This window comes from Hyperoodon ampullatus (genome assembly GCF_949752795.1).
Source record: "Hyperoodon ampullatus genome assembly, chromosome: 18".
NCBI lineage: Eukaryota > Metazoa > Chordata > Mammalia > Artiodactyla > Ziphiidae > Hyperoodon > Hyperoodon ampullatus.
In genome coordinates, this window is record NC_136931.1 from 37,494,813 (window position 1) to 37,515,052 (window position 20,240).

General features: G+C 52.5%; 1 protein-coding gene across 1 annotated transcript in view; it reads right to left on the reverse strand.

Moving 5' to 3' along the window:
• Window positions 1-775: 775 nt before the first annotated feature.
• GPT2 (glutamic--pyruvic transaminase 2) overlaps window positions 776-20,240 on the reverse strand; it is a 33,488-nt gene continuing 14,023 nt past the window's right edge. The window contains exons 5-12 of the mRNA XM_079722911.1: window positions 19,753-19,886; window positions 17,378-17,621; window positions 13,206-13,285; window positions 10,014-10,150; window positions 5,475-5,649; window positions 3,793-3,948; window positions 2,645-2,757; window positions 776-1,388 (exon numbers count right to left, since the gene is read on the reverse strand). Coding sequence (XP_079579037.1) covers window positions 1,298-1,388; window positions 2,645-2,757; window positions 3,793-3,948; window positions 5,475-5,649; window positions 10,014-10,150; window positions 13,206-13,285; window positions 17,378-17,621; window positions 19,753-19,886 — 1,130 coding nt within the window. The 3' untranslated portion in view covers window positions 776-1,297. The remainder of the gene's footprint in view (window positions 1,389-2,644; window positions 2,758-3,792; window positions 3,949-5,474; window positions 5,650-10,013; window positions 10,151-13,205; window positions 13,286-17,377; window positions 17,622-19,752; window positions 19,887-20,240) is intronic.

The window sequence follows — 20,240 nt, forward strand, 5'->3', positions numbered from 1 at the left end:
CAGGGAAACTGCCCACTTGGTGGATGATCCCCCAACTCCCACCCCACCCCCCCGAGAGATGACTGATGCTACAGGACAGTCTGCAGAGTCTGGGAGGGGAGCCAGAAGCAGATGTGGAGGCAAAACACTTTGCATATAAGGTAAAATACTTCTATAAACTTTGAATCGGATCACATGTACACAGCAGCCATGTTACCAGGCACTTTGACCAATTAAGAGCTAGGAAATGGACCAAAGTCCGCTTGAAACGACTCAACAAACACTGTGGGAGGGGGTGTGGTTTAACTGTCTTCATGTCCTTAAGGATACCCCTCCCTCACTAGGACATTTTCAGTGTTTCTTTGCCCTACTATCACCTAAAGGCTCACTCAAGCCCTTGGGTGAGACTGCTTGTTTGTTGGGTAACAGTGGGATGGATCCACACACAACCAGGTAGAAACCCTCTACGTGACTGGGATATTGCTGGGCTGAACCCTGTGCCCCTGGAGTCCAGGGAGACCCCTGGACGGGCGTCCCAGCCTAAGCGTGCCCAAGAGAACCCTTCACCCAAAGCCCTCGTGTGTGCAGAGTCCTCACTACCTGCTGTGTGCTCCCACGTGGAGGCCCAGTTCAAATCGGAGCCTGGCTCACGCCCACTCCTCCCCTACAGGACCCTCTGACCTTGGCCATAGCCCCCAGTGCCCGCCACCACCTAGTCTGGCATGCGGTCCAGCCCCATGCGCTGCTGCCCTTACCATTCTTGTCTGAGAGCAGGCTGCCTGCCTCCAGGTCAGAAGGGCGGGCCCTCTCTGAGCCTCCAGTGGACTCTAGGCTCTCCTGTTTGAAGGACTAGGTTTTCACTCCGCTAAGGGTTTTATTTCACAGATCATGGTGGTGAGTTTGGGATTTCCATCCCTCATCATGGTTAAGTTATACATTTCCCGACACCTTGTTTCTCCAGATCTGAAACAGCTCACCCAACACACCCTGGTTGTTTCAACCCCAAAAGACTTTTCCAAAAGCAACAACAACAGATTCAGAGAACACCATCACATACGCTGAGCAAGTCCCCTCTACTTTGGTTGCATCAGAAAACAGGGCATCTGAGACAACCCCAATTCACATTTGCTCAGAAGAGAGGTGCTCCCAACATCAAGGCACAAAGAAAGAAGTCTCCTGGGGCAAAATGACGATGAAAGCGACCAGTGGCCTTCGTAAGGCCTGAGGCGGAGTCGCTGGAGGGGCGAATCCAGTCTGGGCTGGGTGGGCATCAGGAGGAAGGCTGAGGGCCAGGTCTCCCTCTGGGGCTGAGGAGTCCTCACGCGTACTTCTCCAGGAACTTTATGTGAAAGTCCTTCACCTTCTGTAGAACCGTCTTTAGCTTCTCCACCGGAGGAAGAATGGTCATTCTGTCAGGAAAGAGAACAGCGTCAGTCGGAGACGAGTGGCTCTGAAAAAGGGGAGAGAAGTGAACCTGGCAGGTCACTCCTCCACCTGCAGCTGCAGAGACCAGGAGGTCTGGGAAAGTTGCATGGGGAGGGACAGGCCTGTCTTGTCCACTGCGATGGCTCCAGGCCCTGGACAGCACCTGGCACTTGTTGAACCACTTTCTCCCACCATTCACATATTTTTTTACCCAACTCGTATGTATGAACAAAAGCAATAAACTGGTGGCAGCATCTCAGCTCACTAACACATCCACCCATAATCACAAAAGGTCTGCCCAACACTCTGACAGGTGCATAGAACTTTCTCGAGCGCATGACTCTTGGTATTTCCTATGGCTACAGAGTGAGACTCCACTCCTGCTAGACAGGCCTTTTCCATCTCCACCATCAGTCTCACAGTGAGAACCTCCAGTCATAACTTTCCTCCACAGGAATTCCCACATTGCCATGGTAACTAACTCCTCCCTCCAATACTGTCAGTCTGCTTCCCAGCCTTAAGGGCAGCCCTCGAGAAGCAACCACTTCTTGAATGAGCCGTGAATTGCCAAGGTGAACCCAACAAGGGTGGAAAGGCCATCCACACCACCCACACATGTTTGTCCACCTAGGGGGGCCCCTACCCACAACCTTCACTGCCTCAAGACTTAGCCTCAGGTGCTAAGCCCATGACATTTCTTTTTTTAGAAGCTGCTGCAGGAAACATCCGAGACTGCTGTGCATGGAGAGGGTGCTGTTTGGAACAGAGCTGGCCTCAGTGGAAGACCTGGCTGAGCTGCTCCGGCTTGCCCAGCAGAGTCACATGCCTGTGAAAGGAGGCACAGCAATTCCACCATGTCTCAGAGGCAACATCTCAGCAGGCTTTTGGTGCAGTGGACAAGCTATTGAGCTTCTGGATGCTGTATGATACCATCACGGAGTTGAAAAGGGACAGGGGAAGGAAAAGAAAACACAGCACGGGAACACTGCAGATGGCATGTGATAGATGGGGACAGTGGAGGGGAGACAGAGCAGTCAAGGAGATGACCCTGGCGTCGCCCACAGTCTTCCTTAGTCCCTGGCGCAGGGTCTCAGCTATCTCTGCAGCAGGACAGAATGGGAGTGGGATGGGGGGACAGGGGCTCCATACATCCCAGTCTCCGTAGGTGCCTTGATGTTAAGAAGCCCAAGTTTCCCAAAACAAACCTAGGACCAGCCCGCTGGTGCAGAGGAAGTGGTACCTGAAGTGGTAGGTGCCTTCCCTCTGCCCAAAGCCGCTGCCGGGCACGACACAGATGCCCGTCTCCTCCAGGAGCTTCATGCAGTAGAACATGTCGGGGGCCATCTTATGGGCCTGTGGGAGTGGGTCAGAATGTAGGATTCATTCCTGGTTTCGCACTGTACAAACATTACAATCTCAAAGCCAAATACACTTGAGATGGCAGGTTCTTTCCCATGGCAGGGCCCTTCTGCCTTCCCTTCCTGTGAGAACCAAGGCAGGATGCTGGGTGCTGTAGGCAGCTGGGGCCGGGAACAAAGAACCCAAAGGCCACTTTGGGACAGCCATGAGCTGCGGGGCTTCTGCTCTCCAGTGGGGAGTGCCAGCCTGTTGCCTGTGTACCCCACCCCCACGGAGCAGCTCCACAAGCATTGGCCGTGTCCTCCTATACACCAAGCCAGGGCCCTGAGGTCTCTGCCCAGGGGGCCTTAAGGAACAAGCCTCTCAGGGGCCCTACTGTTGGTGCTTCTCACACTTCGGTTTGCACAACCAGGCCACCTGTTAAATAGGTTCTCAAGCTCCAACACCAGAAATTCTGATTCAATCGGCCGAGGGGTGGGGCCAGATTTTGAATGTTTAACAAGGTATTGAGGAGGTAAGGGGGTGTGAGGACACCTTCAGAGATACAGCTCTGGCCCTTGATCCTCAAACCAGGGTCTGTGGCACCACCTGAGAACTTACTAGAAACGCAGAATCTTGGGCCCCTCCAAAGATTTCTTGAACCAGTATCGGCATTTTTAACAGGACCCCAGGTGATCCATGTACACACTCAAGTTTGAGAAGCGCTGCTCTAGGGTACTGTGGCCAGGTGGAAGAGATTGCTCTTGATGCTTCCCCAGCATCTGTTCAGTTTTAAATGCATCACATCACACGTGGGCACCTCCCTTCAGCGCACCGCTCACCTGGGGCCGGCCTCACACCTGCCGCATCAATGCAGCATGCTGCAGGGCTGGGTCTCTGAGAGCCCGTCATCTTTACACACTAAGTACCATCTGACCAACGGATACACAAAGTTCAGAGCCTCTAGGGCCAACACTTTAGCTCCCAATGGCAAGAAGCAGTCCCATGTGAACCCAGTGAGAGAGCCAGCCCTGACCTGGCACCCCTGACCTGAGCTGCCTCCATGGCTTTGGCAGGGATGAAGATTCGAGGAAAGGCGTACATGGCCCCCTGCAAGGGGTTGCAGTGAATTCCTGGGACTTGGTTAAACAGGTCTTCTGTCAGCTTAGCTTTTCTGGCCAGATTACCCAAGACGGACTCTTTCTCCTGATGAGACAGAGAAAGCACATGAGTTAGCATCTCTGGACATCATGGCTCCAGACCCTGGAAACTATCCCTTCAAGCTGGGGCGTCGGGGCAGATTGGTGAAGGTGAGCTTGCGTGTCCATAAGCACAGCACATGGGGGAGGTGGGCGAAACACATGTCCCTCTGCAGGAACTTCTTCCACAGACGCTCAGCCCATGAGGCTGCCATGTGCCCTGGGGCAGAAGCACACGGGCCACAAGTAGGTCCTAGGTAGCCTGTGTCATGGGTTCTACTCTTGTACCAGGATGTCATTCCTGAAAATGAGAAAAACCAGTCCCTGCCCATTGGTCTGAATGAACTTGGGCCTGGATGGAACACCCTAGAACATGCTTCTAGGAGACAGCCCCACCAACTTCATTTTGGGGAGTCACCCTTCCCCCAATCCATGTGGTGTGTTTGGGGCACGTGATCCAGGCAAAGCACATCAGTGACAGGCTCAGAGCTGGACATGTCTCCAAAGCTGGAGCAAGCAGCCCAGCACTTCCGCAAGTACTACTGGAATGTGTGGGTGAAGAGCTGTGGCCTGCAGATGAACGGATTAGCAAAACGTAGCATGTACACACAGTGGAATGTCACTCAGCCTTAAACAAGAGGCACAGTCCGACACACGCCACAACAGGGATAAAGCCTGAAGACATCATGCTAATTGAAATAAAGTCACAAGAAGACAAATGCTGTATATGAGGTACCTAGAGTAGTCATATTCACAGAGAGTAGAATAGAGGTTACCAGGGGCTGGGGGGGAGGGGGAAATGAGGAGTTATTGTTGAATGGGTACAGAGCTTCAGTTTGGGATGATGAAAAGTTTCTGGAGATGGATGGTGGTAATGGTTGCACAACAATTTGAGTGTACTTTATGCATTAAACTGTTCAGTTAAAAATGATCAAAATGGTAAATTGCATGTTCTGTGTATCTTACCACAATTTTTGAAAAAGGTTGTGAATCTAGAACAGCTGGGAACTGACTTCTTGGTTATATGACCAATAAATTCCATTTTTGTTTAAACTACTTAGAGGTGGGTTTTTGTCACTTGCAGTTAAAAAGGTTTGACTGCATCACTTCAAGCTGCAAGGACAGCCTGCAGCTGTGTCTTAAGCCACAGGCAGGCCCGTGGCCTAGAATCAATGCCATGCTCATCCATTTCCCCCTTTTAGTTTAGTAACAGAATCATTCCCCTCCCACTCCCACCCAGGGTGTTCTCAGGACACAAGGCCATTCCCTCTGGGCGCCTGCCCATCCGTGGTGCTCACAGGCGAGAAAGAGGAAGGGGTGCATCCCCCCCACACACACATGCAACAGTCCTCCCACTTCAAGTACAGCCCAGCTGCATCCTGAGACTTAACCTCATTGGGGTGAGTCAGGCGCCACGTGGAACCACGAGCACCCCCGGGAGGCCATCTAGACAGAGGCTGGCCATTGAGACAATACATGGTGAACACTGGCCGCAGCAGTGATGCAGACAGGCCATGGGACAAGCAGACTCACCCTGCTGAACTGCTCGAAGGATTCCTCTCCTGGCACCGGGGGGTTCACAACGATGTCCATGGCAGCCTGCCCAGACACTGGCGGGCACAGACGCACCGAGAGCAGCTTTACCAGCTGGCCCTTGATCTCAGGGTGCAGGTTGATCACCTCCATGTAGCCTCCTCTGTAGCCACACCTAAAAGGTTGAAGACGGGGAGAGGACCCACCAGTCACAGAGAGACCTCTACTAAGTGCATCCAGCCGGCCAGAATCTTCTGTAAACATCCCCATGCCCAACACTGAGTTTCCAGGTGTGGCCGAGCTCTTACCAGTGGAAAGTGAATGGAAGTGACATGTGTAAATTCCACATCACTTCCTTAAAAGCATGTTCTCTCCTTCCTCTCTCCCTTTCCCCACTTCCTGAGAAATGCACACGCCAGAGCAGCAGCCTCAGTGCCACATGTTGAGAAGACAGAGCCAGCCCAGCAGCCCATCTCTGAATGACCTCATGGGGCAGAGCCAGGCCTGGACTCCCCCTGCCTTCCGGCTGTTATCACAGAGACACACTTCCATCTTGTTTGAGCCACTGTATTTTGGGGCCTTTTGGTTAGAGCAGCTTAGCCTGACTCTTAAGTTATACGCTAGCCCTGTTCCAAAGGGGCATGTGATTCAGGCCGGGCACCCCCTCCACAGGTTCGAGGGGTGGGCATGTGAGCAGTAGCCTGAGGACTTGGCTAGAACTTTCTGATGCCTGAAAACAAAGCCAACCCAAAGGAGAGCAAAGCAGGGAATTCCCTGGTGGTCCAGTGGTTAGGACTTGGCACTTTCACCGCCGAGGGCCAGGGTTCAATTCCTGGTAGGGGAACTAAGACCCCACAAGCCACGCAGTGCGGCCAAAAAAAAAAAAAAAAAAGGAAAGCAGAGCTGAGAAAGAAAACAAGACAAGGCCAGAAAGCAGAAACAGAGATCTGGTGACACTTTTAAGCCCCCTGATTCAACTTTACTCCTTGACTTTTAAAATTTTATTTATTTTTTATTTTTTTGGGCTGCGTTGGGTGTTTGTTGCTGTGTGCGGGCTTTCTCTAGCTGCGGTGAGCAGGGGCTACTCTTCGTTGTGGTGCGTGAGCTTCTCATTGCGGTGGCTTCTCTTGTTGCGGAGCACGGGCTCTAGGCGCGTGGGCTTCGGTAGTTGTGGCTCGCGAGCTCTAGAGCGCAGGCTCAGTAGTTGTGGCGCATGGGCTTAGTTGCTCTGCAGCATGCGGGATCTTCCCAGACCAGGGCTCAAACCCGTGTCACCTGCATTGGCAGGCGGATTCTTAACCACTGCACCACCAGGGAAGTCCACTCCTTGACTTTTTACTGATACAGATTTAAAATTTTTTTTTAAAGATTTATTATTTATTTATTTATTTTACTTTATTTTTGGCTCCATCAGGTCTTAGTTGCGGCACATGGGATATTCGTTGAGGCGTGTGGGATCTTTCGTTGAGGCGCGTGGGCTTCTCTCTAGTTGTGGCGTGTGGGTTTTCTCTCTAGTTGTGGTGCGTGGGCTCTGTAGTTTGTGGTACGTGGGCTCTAGTTGAGGCGCACAAACTCAGTAGTTGTGGCGCGTGGGCTTAGTTGCCCCATGGCTTGTGGGATCTTAGTTGCCTGGCTAGGAATCAAACCCACGTCCCCTGCCTTGTAAGGCGGATTCTTTATTTTACTTTATTTTTTTAATTTTATTTTTGGCTGTGTTGGGTCTCCATTGCTGCACGCGGGCTTTCTTTAGTTGCGGTGAGGGGGCGCTACTCTTCACTGCGGTGCGCGGGCTTCTCATTGTGGTGGCTTCTCTTGTTGTGGAGCACGGGCTCTAGGTGTGCGGGCTTCAGTATTGTGGCTCGAGGGCTCTAGAGCACAGGCTCAGTAGTTGTGGCGCACGGGCTTAGTTGCTCCACGGCATGTGGGATCTTCCCCGACCAGGGAATCGAACCCGCATCCCCTGCACTGGTATGTGGATTCTTAACCACTGTGCCACCAGGGAAGTCCCTGTAAGGCAGATTCTTTACCACTGGACCACCAGGGAAGTGCCCTGATATGGATTTTTTTAAAAGCCTCTTTGATGTAGGCCAGTTCGAGTTGAGTTTCTGTTACGTATTTCCAAAAGGATCCTGACTGATATACAGTCAAATCTCATGAAAATAAGCTGAGATCATACAAACAAAAACAAAACCAAAAACCTTTCAGAATGAAATCAGCTCCATCAGCCACACTTTCTGGACTGTGATTGATAACATTCAGGCTAATAAGCACAGAAACGCAGGCACCAGCTCCTGCCTTCCTCTGCATGTGTACCACACCCACACAACCTCAGAGCACCTGATATGAGGAGACACTCGATAAAACACTTTTGGGATCAGGCTGCAGAATGAACTGGCAGAGACAGATCCCCATGTGACCCCTCAACTTGCTTTTCCAATGTGGGAAGATAAATTCTGGCATCTCGGAAATATTTCCTGTAACAAAGTTGAAAGAAGAAACTTTCTGCTTTATCCTCTGCTGATGAGCAGAATATCAAATTGGGCAAATCAGTCTGATCCTAGGTAATCAGGATCTGAGGGCAACAGGATACCACCTCAGGTTACCAACATCCAGGGTATTACCATTAAAACAGTCATCAGTAACACAGATGGAAAGATGGGTAGGAATGTGACAAACACACTTGAGTTTGAAAAATGAGTTAATGGAGAACATATTTGTTTAGGAAAAGAGCTACACAACACATGAAAGTCTAGCAAGGAGGCAGCATCACTACTGGGGTAGACCAGAAAGACCAGCATAAATCAACCCCTGCCCACATCAAATATAGCCAAGAACAGTTGGGTGACCATCCCAAGGGGACAGTTCCCTTGACCTGGCCAAAATATTTCTTGAAGCTTCACAGTTACACTGGCCTCCAGACCCCCTCCTGATACCTGGCATAAAGCAGAACTCCCACAACGCTGGGGAATGAATGTCCTTAGCTGTAAATGCACTGGCCTTTCCATCTCAGTCTAGTTTGTAGGTTCCTCCTCTCCTCCCCTAACTGCTGAGCAGGGAGGGCCTGGGCCCAGTCCTTGGACCTCTTCTCTATTGATACTCACCCCTGGTGAGACATCCAGGCTCAGAGATCTGTCTAACAACTCATACATTGACATCTCACAAACTTTAATCTCCAGCTGGATATCAGTCCTGAGCTGCAGACTCACACATCCATCTCCATCTGGACATCCAATAGGCATCTGCAAATTCTACACATCCAAAACCAACTTCTAATTTTACCCCAAAACCTGCTTCACACACAGCAATCCTCATCTATTGATGGCAACTCTATCCTTCCTGCTGGTTGAACAAAAAACTTGGGCATCATCCTAGACTTCTCTCTCTCACACCCACCTTTTCCATCAAGCAACACCTGTCAACTCCACCTTCAAACGTATCCAAGATCAAACATCTTCTCCCCACCTCCACCCTGGCCCACGATGTCTCCCCTGGACCATAACAGCCTTCTGCCTCGAATGCCCACTTCTATCCCTACCCTCATCACACAGCAACCAGAGAATCTGGTAAAACATAAGTCAGGAGAAGTCACACCTCTGTGTAAACCCTCCTCCAAGGGTTCCCATCTCACTCTGAGTAAAAGTAAAAAATAACCTAAGTAGCCCGGGTGATCTGGCCTCCTATGACTTTTTTTGGTCGCAACTTCTGCCACTTTCTCTCTCACTCCTTTCTAGTCTCCTTGCCACTCCTCAAACAGCTGCTCCTTCCTCCTCAGGGCCTTTGCACGTGCTGTTCCCTCTGTCTGGAATGCTCTTTCCTCAGACATCTGTGTAGCTCCCCACACCCCCTCCCTTGAGTCTTAACTCAAAAGCCAACTCCTCAGTGACCAGACCCCACCTCTCGGCATTCCCATCTCTTCTCTAATTCTTTTTGCCCACTTGACGTGTGATATTCGTTTGTCTATTGCCTCTCTCTCCTCACTAAAGCATAACTCTGTGAGGGCAGGGATGGCTGTGGTTTGCTCACTGCTGTAACCTCAGTGCCGAGATCAGTTCTGGACTCATAGCAGGTGCTCAATAAATATTAGCTGAATGAATGAATACAGGATTGAAGCTGACTCTGGCCCCAGAGGTCACACAGTGCTAAGGCAGGGTGCATACAGAGCTCCTGCACACACAGCTTGGCCTACTAGCCTGACAGCATTTGTTCACTCAACCTGCCTTCCCTGGCCCTCAGAGTTCAGTCAATGTCAGAGCAACAGCGACATGGCTGGCAGAAGACACTAGCGCTGGAAGCTGCTGTGAGGTCTGTTTTCATTTTCATCACAGCCTTATTTTACACGAGCCCTTGCACAAGGTCTGTCCTCACACCACCGTGCTCCCTTTGGGGAGGTGTGGTCTGTCTCCTCCTGCTTCTTAGATCAGCAGAGACGGTGGATAAGGGCAGCTGTCTCTGTCCAGCAGACTGGGGTGGGGCAGGGCGGAGAAGCACAGGGACCAAGCAGGCCCAGGGGCAGCGGGAGGGAGGTGGGGGCCCACATACTCGCCCATGTAGCCCTTGGAGGTGGAGTGGAAGGAGGCGAGCTCCACGTTGCTGGAGTACTCGGGCCCCATCTCGGAAAGCACCTTCTTAAAGGAGTGAAATCTGCAGTCTGGAGAGTACACGTTGTCCTGGTACACCTGCAGGAGGGGACGGGATGGAGACAGTCATCGCAAGTCCCCCCAGAAGCCTGAGCCAACCAGGCAGCGTCTGAGGGAGGGCACAGGTGCTCCAGGCCAAACTGCAGCCAGGCAGCCTGCCATGAAGCCCAGCCTCGGACACCACTGCCAAGCCAGACGTGCCCGAGGGAACCTTACAGAACAAGCAAGGAGGGAAGGCCTCGGGATGGATGCCCACTGGATTCTCCCACATTAGCCTCACCCAGTCTCCAGAACTCCTTTCTGCCTCATGTGCCAGTGACGACATCAAGTACCCCACCTGCCCAAGCAGGTTTCCTCCCGAAGTGTGATGCTCACTTCCGTCAATAAGATGAGTGGTGAAAGCAGTTCATGTACCTGTCCTGACCTCTGCACCTGAAGTGCTAACTGTGTACCCTCCGCACTTCACGGCACTCACCCAGCTCTCTGTCCACCACTGCTGTCAGCGCCCACACTGGACCGAGCAGCCCCCACACTGGACCGAGCAGCACCCACACTAGACCCAGCAGCGCCCACACTGGACCGAGCAGCACCCACACTGGACCGAGCAGCCCCCACACTGGACCGAGCAGCGCCAACACTAGACCTAGCAGCGCCCACACTGGACCGAGCAGCCCCCACACTGGACCGAGCAGCCCCCACACTGGACCGAGCAGCCCCACACTGGACCAAACAGTGCTCACATTGGACCAAACAGAGTCCACACTGGACCGAGCAGCACCCACACTGGACCGAGTGGCGCCCACACTCGACCGAGCATCCCCCACACTGGACTGAGCAGTGCCCACACTGGACCAAACAGCACCCACACTGGACCAAGCAGCCCCCACACTGGACTAAACAGCGCCCACACTGGACCCAGCAGCCCCCACGCTGGACCAAACAGCGCCCACAATGGACCGAGCAGCACCCACAATGGACCGAGCAGCACCCACAATGGACTGAGCAGCGCCCACACTGGACCGCGTAGTGCCAACACTGGACCGCGCAGCCCCCACACTGGACCGAGCAGCCCCCACACTGGACCAAACAGCGCCCACACTGGACCGAGCAGCCCCCACGCTGGACCAAACAGCGCCCACAATGGACCGAGCAGCACCCACGATGGACCGAGCAGCGCCCACAATGGACCGAGCAGCGCCCACACTAGACCACGCAGCGCCAACACTGGACCTAGCAGCCCCCACACTGGACCAAACAGCGCCCACACTGGACCGAGCAGCACCCACAATGGACCGAGCAGCACCCACACTAGACCGAGCAGCGTCCACACTGGACCAAGCAGCACCCACAATGGGCCGAGCAGCGCCCACACTGGACCGAGCAGCCCCCACACTGGACCAAACAGTGCCCACACTTGATTGAGCAGCACCCACAATGGGCCGAGCAGCGCCCACACTGAACCCAGCAGCCCCCACACTGGACCAAACAGCGCCCATACTGGACCAAGCAGCCCCGACACTGGACCGAACAGCGCCCACAATGGACCGAGCAGCACCCACAATGGACCGAGCAGCACCCACAGTGGGCCAAACAGCGCCCACACAGGACCCAGCAGCCCCCACACTGGAGCGAGCAGCCCCCACACTGGAGCGAGCAGCCCGCACACTGGAGCAAGCAGCGTCCACACTGGACTGAGCAGCGCCCACACTGGACCCAGCAGCCCCCACACTGGACCAAACAGCGCCCACACTGGAGCGAGCAGCGCCCACACTGGACCCAGCAGCCCCGACACTGGACCGAGCAGCCCCCACACTGGACTAAACAGTGCCCACACTGGAGCGAGCAGCACCCACACTGGACCGAGCCGCCCCCACACTGGACAGAGCAGCCCCCACACTGGAGCGAGCAGCGCCTCCCTGTCCCCGCACAGTCTAGTGCGCCGCAGGCAAGCGTCCCATCTGCCCTTGGAGATGAGCTTCCCATACCCAGTTTGGACATCAGGGAAACCGAGGCTCTCTGGAGCGCTGTGGGTCGGCAGGAGGGTCAGGCCAGCTGCACCTTCAACAAGCCAGGCAGAGCTTCCTCCTCCCCCTCCTCCTCCCCCACCCCTCCCTTCCCAGACCCCAAGGGAAGAGGTTTGTAAACCAGGTCACTCTGCTGTCCATTCTCTCCTATAGAAATGAAGATTTTAGGTCCATCTGCTATTAATCACGGCAACAATTTGGTGGGTAAGCTCTGTGTGTGGGGCGGGGCGGTGGGGGTGCTGAGAAGCAAAGAAATGAACCTTGTGTGTTAGAAGCTACAACTAACTAGAAATCATGCAGCAATGAAGAAATGAAAACAGGATATGATGGGTCTTTCATTTCTTTCCTTGCAGGAAAAGAATGGGGCATGCCTTGTCTCCAGAACTGGGGTTCAAGCAGCAGCAGCTGTGGGGGGTTAATTAAGCCTCCCCTCCTCACAGGACACAGCATTAGGCCCACCTAGCACCCACTCTCCCTGCTTGAGAAAGAGGCCCTCAATTTGCCTCAGGGAATACCCCACCCCTTGTCTGCAGGTTTGGGGGCACAGGGCAGAGACACTGCCCCGTGCCCAGGTCTGGTCAGTTTGCATATTGCAACCACGGGGCCACAGTAATTGGCTCAGCAATGGGTGTTTGACCCAAGCTGCACCAGTGAGGCTTAATTCTGAGACTTTTGCTGGAACCACCAGGAGGCAATGCTCTCTTTCTAGACTGGGAAGATAGCAGGTCCGTGTGTGAGGCCAAGGCAGCAGGATGGAATGAGAGGAGGTGGAAGATGTGGTTTGAGTCCCTGGATCCAGCCCCACTCCTGAGACCCTACCACCTTTTTACTTTTCAAGTTTAAAGTAGTTTGGGTTAGATTTCTGAAACTTATAACCAAGATTCCAAACCAATGTTGGGATGATTTTTGGTCACAGTCTCACAGGGTGTAACACTGAACATCCTCAACCTTGTTAGAATCTCTCTTCCAACACCTAGAAAGTCCTCTCTGGCTATAGAACAACCAGGCCTGGCTCCCTCTCCCAGAAAAGAAAGCGCACCCTCACCTCTGAGAGCCAAGGCTGCTCTTACCTCATCAGCCAGGAGAAAGAGCTTCTCCTCCCAGGCAAAGTGAATCACGTCTTCTATGCACTTTCTGCTCTGCACCTGACCTAAAAAGTCCCCAAACAAAAGCAGAAGGTAGGTTGTAATGCTGTTTAAATTGTCCCCAGGTAAGAACCCCAACCAGAATCACTCAGGTATCTGTGTTCCCCGGGACCCTGTGGGACCACCCTCCCTAGCTGCTGTGACTCGGGGGGTTCAGTCAACCTCCAGGGAGCCCCGACGGTCAGCCCCGTCCCTCTGACTCACTTAAGCTGGGTATGTGGAGGAAGCAGTGTTTCACACCCAACCTTCTTGTTATTCTTATTGGAGGTGTGTGTGTGTGTGGAGGGGGGTATATTTGTATTAATCTGTGCTGGAGGGCAAGAAGGGATGACAGCATCATAAAGAGCAGGAAAGTTAAACTGAAGGAGTTTAATCATTCAGACCCACTCTCCTCCTTACCCCACAGCGGCAACACCAGGGGAACTGCACTGGCTACACCTTCTCCCCACAGAAGCTCCGTGAGGCAGGGACAAGATCTGTGGGCTCAGTGCTGACCCTCAAAGCCAGCACTCAGCAGGGCCCCGGTAAATACTGTGGAATAAGCTCTAAATGAGATGAGCCTGCCTGCCAGCTCTGGCTTCTCCCGTCAGCAGCTACATGGGAGCTGCGCCCTCTGAGGATGCTTCCGGGTACCCGCAGTGTCCCTGCCAGGGTCTCCCTTCAGAGCTTGACTCAACATTTCATCCATCTTAGAGAAATGAGTGCCAGCCAGCAGCAAAATATTCACCCATCAGTTCACAGGAAATACTGGGGGTTTAGGTGGGGAAAGGAACAAATGCAACAAGGTAGAAATGAACCTATTCCCAATATTTCCTGAGGCCCATTGTAAGTGTGGCACTGGGTTGTCTGACGTGCTCGCATAGCCTCTGGGAAAGTACTAGTCAGGCATGCTGACTTCTCACAAAAGGCTGTTTCTTTACTATACATAAATGTGCATCTATGGATGTTACATATATGTATATATTTATGTGTGTATGTGTACGTGTTATTTATATATGCATCTATATCTTGATGCAAACCAGTATGTAGAGGATGTTACCTTCTTGTTAAAAATAACTATATTCTTGTCCATGTAAGAATAACAAGAATAGGGCTTCCCTGGTGGAGCAGTGGTTGAGAGTCCGCCTGCCGATGCAGGGGACACGGGTTCGTGCCCCGGTCTGGGAAGATCCCACATGCCCCAGAGCGGCTGGGCCCGTGAGCCATGGCCGCTGAGCCTGCGCATCCGGAGCACACGGGAGAGGCCCGCATACCGCAAAAAAAAAAAAAAAGAATAACAAGAATAAGTCTTAGAAAAAATATATAGATGTATCTTATAGGAGCATGGTATGATTCAGCCAGGATTTCAGACTTAAACTGTTTAAGCAATGAACCAGTTCCTTTACTAAGGGACCAACCTGTCTCCTGCCAAGAAAGGGTCAACTGGGCTTCCTATGAAGCAAGCTCATGGCTCTGGGAATTAGGAAGGGTAGGAGCTCTGGATGCTACAAGGAACCAGCTGCTATTCCCACAGACAGACAGGAGCTGCCTATCCAGGGGGCTGAGCCTGCCTACAAACACTGCTGGTCTTCTCTCCCAGGGCTGCCATCCCACAAAGTGTATCCTGTTAGAATGCAACCAAAGGTTTGAGCACCAGGAGCATCAAACCATGTGTACGTAATGCCAGGGGGAGTGCTAAGAGAACTGAGCAAGGGCCAGGCCTCTGGAAGCCTGCAGCTCAGGAGAGGAAAGGAGACCTGCTGTGCGCAAATAATCCCCGTGATATGAGCGATGCAAACTGTAGGACGAGGACAGAGGTTACTTCTCTCCAGTCTTCACCTGGGACGAAGGAGTCACTCAGAGCATGCCTGCTGAGCCAATGGATGGACAAACACACATGGTGGTACAGGAGGAGAGTCACATAGGCTCTAGAGGGGCAGGGCACAACTGTGCCCAGCAGGGGGAGACATAAGCCCACTGCACAAAAGAGGTGGCTCTGCTGTAGGCCTCAAAGCTGGGGAGGGGTCTACGTGCCCCTTGCCAGAGGCCAGGCCAAAGGAATTTCCCACAAACTAATGGGGATACCTGTTGCTTGCACCAGCCCTGCATCCTGCCCTTTTCTCAGCTGTTCTAGGGGGAACTCCCTCTCTTTAAACTCCAGCAAGGGACATGGGATACAGACCCAGCCAATCAGCCTCAGTGATTTAACTGGGTCAGGCACGGGCAGGTTGGCCAACGTGGGCCAATGAGAGTCTGGCCTGTGGCTTTGGCTGAAACTATGGGCAAGGCTCTCTGTGGAGGACGCTTAGGTGCTGGGCAATGACTGGAACTGCTGAAGGCCACTCCCAGGACAGATGCTTCCTAAGAAGGATTCCAACCCTGCCCAGAGAAGAGCAGAGCTGGGAAATGGCCTGGGGTTCCTATGACAATGACGCTGATTCAAGTGTGCTGCTTTACCCTGGACTTCACAGATCCACTCCCTTCAAGTCTTAAAGATGAGTTTCTGTCTTGAATCCCAAAGAGCCCTGTTAGCCACTTATATCCCAGTCCATTGTGATACCTTTTAGCCAAAGTGGTCACAGTGTGTGGTTCAGGCAAGATACATGGTTATCACAGGTAGGTTTCTATTTTCCATCCCCCATCTTCCAATAGCTGATTTTCACCCATTAAGACCCCAGAGAGGAAATGCCCTGGAGGTCTAATGGTTAGGACTCAGTGATTTCACTCTCAGGGCCCGGGTTCAATCCCTGGTCGGAGAGCTAAGATCCCACAAGCTGTGCAGCATGGCCAAAAAAACCCCCCAAAACTGCTTATATTAACATATACTCACATGACTCCCCCAACCTTTGACCCAAAACAGGAAAGTCTCTAGTGCAGTTATTTCTCCCAAGCCAGCCAGGTGAAGATTTATGTAAGCACCTGGCCAAGAAGTCACCAACCCTATGATATAAACTAGGTATACAGACTATTTCCTAAGATGTAGGGTCTACTACTCCAAGTTTGGGACCAGTAGCATCAGCATCACCTGGGGGCTTGTTAGAAATGCAAATTGTCAAGCCCCACTCCAGTCTAATTACATCAGAATACCTAGAAGTGGGGTCCAGCAGTCTGTTTTTTTCTTAACAAGCTAAAGTTTTAGAACAATCATCCTAGGGCAGTGTTTCTCATCCTCAGCTGCATAGAATATTGATGCCTGGGCCCCATCTCCAGAGATTCTGAGGTGCAGCCTGGCCTTTGACATTTTTAAAAGCTCCCTTTGTGATTCTAATGTGCAACAGGATTGAGAACCCAGCTCTGTCATTTTCCTACTGAACCATGGTTAGACCCTTCATCCCTTCCCCCAAGAAGCTGGTGCAAATAAACCAGGGTGGAGGGCAGCTGCACCCATTTTCTGCGCTCAGGAATTCAAGTGGCGCTTTCAGCTGATTGAAGCATCATTTGATGTTCCCAAGAAGCAGATTCCACAATCAACTCCACCACGCTTTGGCCCTGACCCAGTTTATCTCAACAAAGGAGGAGAGAGGAGCCCTTGTTCTCAGCATCCGAATAGCATCGGGGGCACATGAAGCCAGCAGCCTGGAAAGATCAAAACAGGCAGAACTGTGTGGTTTTTTTTAAAAGAAAAATACACAAAATTAGGAGTGATTTTCAACTTCTGGAATCAGGTTTTTTTGGTTTGTTCGCTTTTGTTTTTAATATGGCATTTCCTTTTCAGGCCTCAAAGTACACAGTAACGCTGTGTCAAAGAAAAACAACGCACACACCAGCAATCTGAAAACTGGTTCAGAAAAACAAGTAGGAGTAAGGGTAAAATGAGGCCTATGATTAATGGTGATGGTTGTGGGTGAACTCAAAAAGAAGATTCTTTGCAAATGCAAGAACAGGAGAAAAACTGGTCTTAATACAACCCTGCCCAGGAAAATGCCTGCATTTGCTCACCTCCTAAGGTGGCCTGCGGCAAATTTTATGGCTTTATGTTAGCAAATCTGAAGTTGGATTGGGAACCTGGGAGCAAAGAGGACTTCATTATTTCTTAGATCTTTGGTGTCCAGACATCCAGTACTCCAGCCACCCTGCCCCTGCTCCCCAAGAAACTGGCAAGGGAGTAAAGCACAGACCTGTGGGGTTCCCGGGGTTGATGATGCACAGCACCTTGGGGTCACAGTGCTCTTTGGCTTCCCGCACGGCCCGCCGGAGCTCATTCACGTTCAGGGCCCAGCAGTTGTCCTCATCCAGGTAATAGTTCACCTGGATGGCATCGAGTTCAGAGATGACCGCCGAGTAGAGGGGGTACTGCGGAATGGGTATCATCACACCCGTCCGTGACTTGCCACCCCCAGAGACCAGGATCTTCAGGATCGTCTGCAACCGAGAAGTCACATCTTGCAAGGCCACTGCCACTTCCCACCCGCGGGGGCTGGCCAGCAGCAGGCAAGCTGGAAGGCCCCAACCCCGCCTTTCACCAGCCACCCCACTGCCTGCCTCCAGTGCAGCCCCATGGGAGTGGCTGAACTTCCCTGAGTCTCACTTTCCTCATCTGTAAAATGAGGTCTGCTGTGAGAAATAAGCAAAATGTTTTCAAGTTCTCAGTACAGTGCATGGTATGTAGTTTAACACGCAATACTTGTTAGTATTTTTTAAAGAGGTCTTTTAAAGCAGTAGCCCACAAACTGGCCCTCAGAATTATTCTGACCTCACCCCTGAAACTCATTCTGTATGTCTGGGGTGGAGCCCAGGAATCTGTCTGGTGGGTAGCTATCAGTGCCCAAGGCTGGACAGACCCCTGAAGAAGGGATTGTTGAAATGGGATAAAATACCCAGTTATGGCCACTAGGTGGCGCTTCAACCTGGCTGTTTCCAAAGCTGAGTGCGCCCTAGGTTCATAGGATTCCTGAGAAACCAGGCCTGGGGAGTCCTGTGGGGCACTGGTGGAGGTGGCAATAATTCACTGGATTAATAAGCCCAAACCCTTCTGGGCGAGTCCCCACCTTACACACAGACTTAGCTCCTTTCTCAGGTTCGGCTCCTTGCTGCAGGAATGCCACTGGATTAAAAACTGCAGTGACTTGATTCTTTCACTAAATCTTGAGGACCCCTCCCCACACCCTCCTCTGGAACCTCTACCTATACCTGGGCTTCTCTGGGAATAGAGACGGGCCTTGGCAGAACACAGTGGAAGATGCCACGGTTGGGAGCCTGAGTCCAACACTAGAATCTCAAATGCCACAAGAGGCTGACTTAGAGCAGGCAGACCACCTAAGGTCTCTGGGCCTCAGTTTCCTCCCGGGCTCCAGGAGGAGTTCAATGCATTTGAAAGGCTTTAGGAAAGGACTAAAGCATTTAACAAACAACAAAAACAGGAGCCTTGGAAGTCAAGAGACACAGACAAAGAACTCCATTAAAGGAAGGGTCAGACAGGACAGGCTCCCTGAGTAGGGAGAACAAAGTGAGTGGATGGCACCCAGCACTGACTGGGCACGGGGGCAGGGTGCTGGACGGGAAGGGAGGCTGCAGGCTCCTCAGGCCCTGGGTTCAGCCCCTTCTGCTATGGAACACTTGATACCAGCCCCTCGTCACCTCTTCCACGGCTGATCCCCAGCCCAAGCCACCTCTTCTCTTGCCTCCTCAACACTCCCTTACATCTATTATGCCCCCTCCTGCCACACTTAAAGCTTAAGAGCCTAAATCTAATTATGTCCCTCCGCCTACTTCAAATCCTTCAGTGGCTCCCAGGCTCTTAGGACAAGAAGGCCCCACCTGCTTCCCAGACCACTGCTGTTAACTGGCCGTCACCATGTGTGCTCGTCCCCCTGACACTCCGTTTCCAGACACACAGCCTCCCTCCAGCTCAAGGCCTCTGCATATGCTGACCTTCTGCTCCGAACCTTTCTCCCCTGCCTTCCTGAGTTCACAGGTACACAGCTTCCAGATCTCTATCTGTTCAGCCTTCCTTGGAGAAACCTTCCTGCCCTCCCCAGCACCCCCAGTTCAGAGTCCCTGCTGCTCCCTCCTGTAACACTTTGTCCTCTTCCAGAAGAGAAACTGAAAGCTTAAGATCTGACATGTATTTATGTGCTATTAATGCCAGTCTCATCCAGCACTGACGTGTAAGCAGAGGCCAAACGCGCTTGTCTCCCCAGCACCTGGCACAGTGCCTCGCAGAGCAGATACACCGTATGTGCTGAGTGAGAGAAAGGCCGATGTCGCCAGGAAGACGGGCACCCTCGAGTGACCCCTGACTCCTCCCAGCTGGACCTGCTGGTGCCACTCTGGAGGGAAACTGAGGCTGCAGGGGTACCCAGGTTCATGAAGACTGAACAAGGTTAAGGACCGCAGGTTATCAGGGTGGGGCAGACAGCAGCGACCAGAGGGAGGCCAACCTCTCCTCCCAGGCTGTCCCCCTGCTAACAGGCTCACATACTCGGCCCTAACATGCAAGGCTGTTCTTCACGTGGGTGAATGGTGGACAACAACAAGCCACCCTCACACGTACGGAAATGCCGTCACTGGCTCCAGTGGTCAGGTAAATGTTATCCGGGTCTGCAGGTACACCACCATCTCTCCTGGTGATATAGGCAGCCACATCTTCACGGATGCAGTTGACGCCCTGGCTAGCGCTGTAAGATCCTGTTAAGACAGCAAGCAAGACAGTGACTAGAGGCAGGATGTCTGGCTCCACAGCGTCTGTGATATCCATATAATTAACTGGGAGTGCGAAGGAGGGGGAGGTCAGGGAGGTCTCAGTGTGGCCCTATTCTCACCACTCTAGGCTCTGGAACTGTGGCAAGCTGCTTAACTACCTATCTGGGCTTCATCCACCCATCCTGTCATCCGTCCGTCTACCCACGTATCTGCCCACTCACCCAACCATCTGCCCATCTGCTATCCATCCATCCATTCATCCATACATCCATTCACCTGCCCACCCACCCACCCAACTGCCCTTCTGTTCATCTATCCACCCACCCACTCATCCATTCA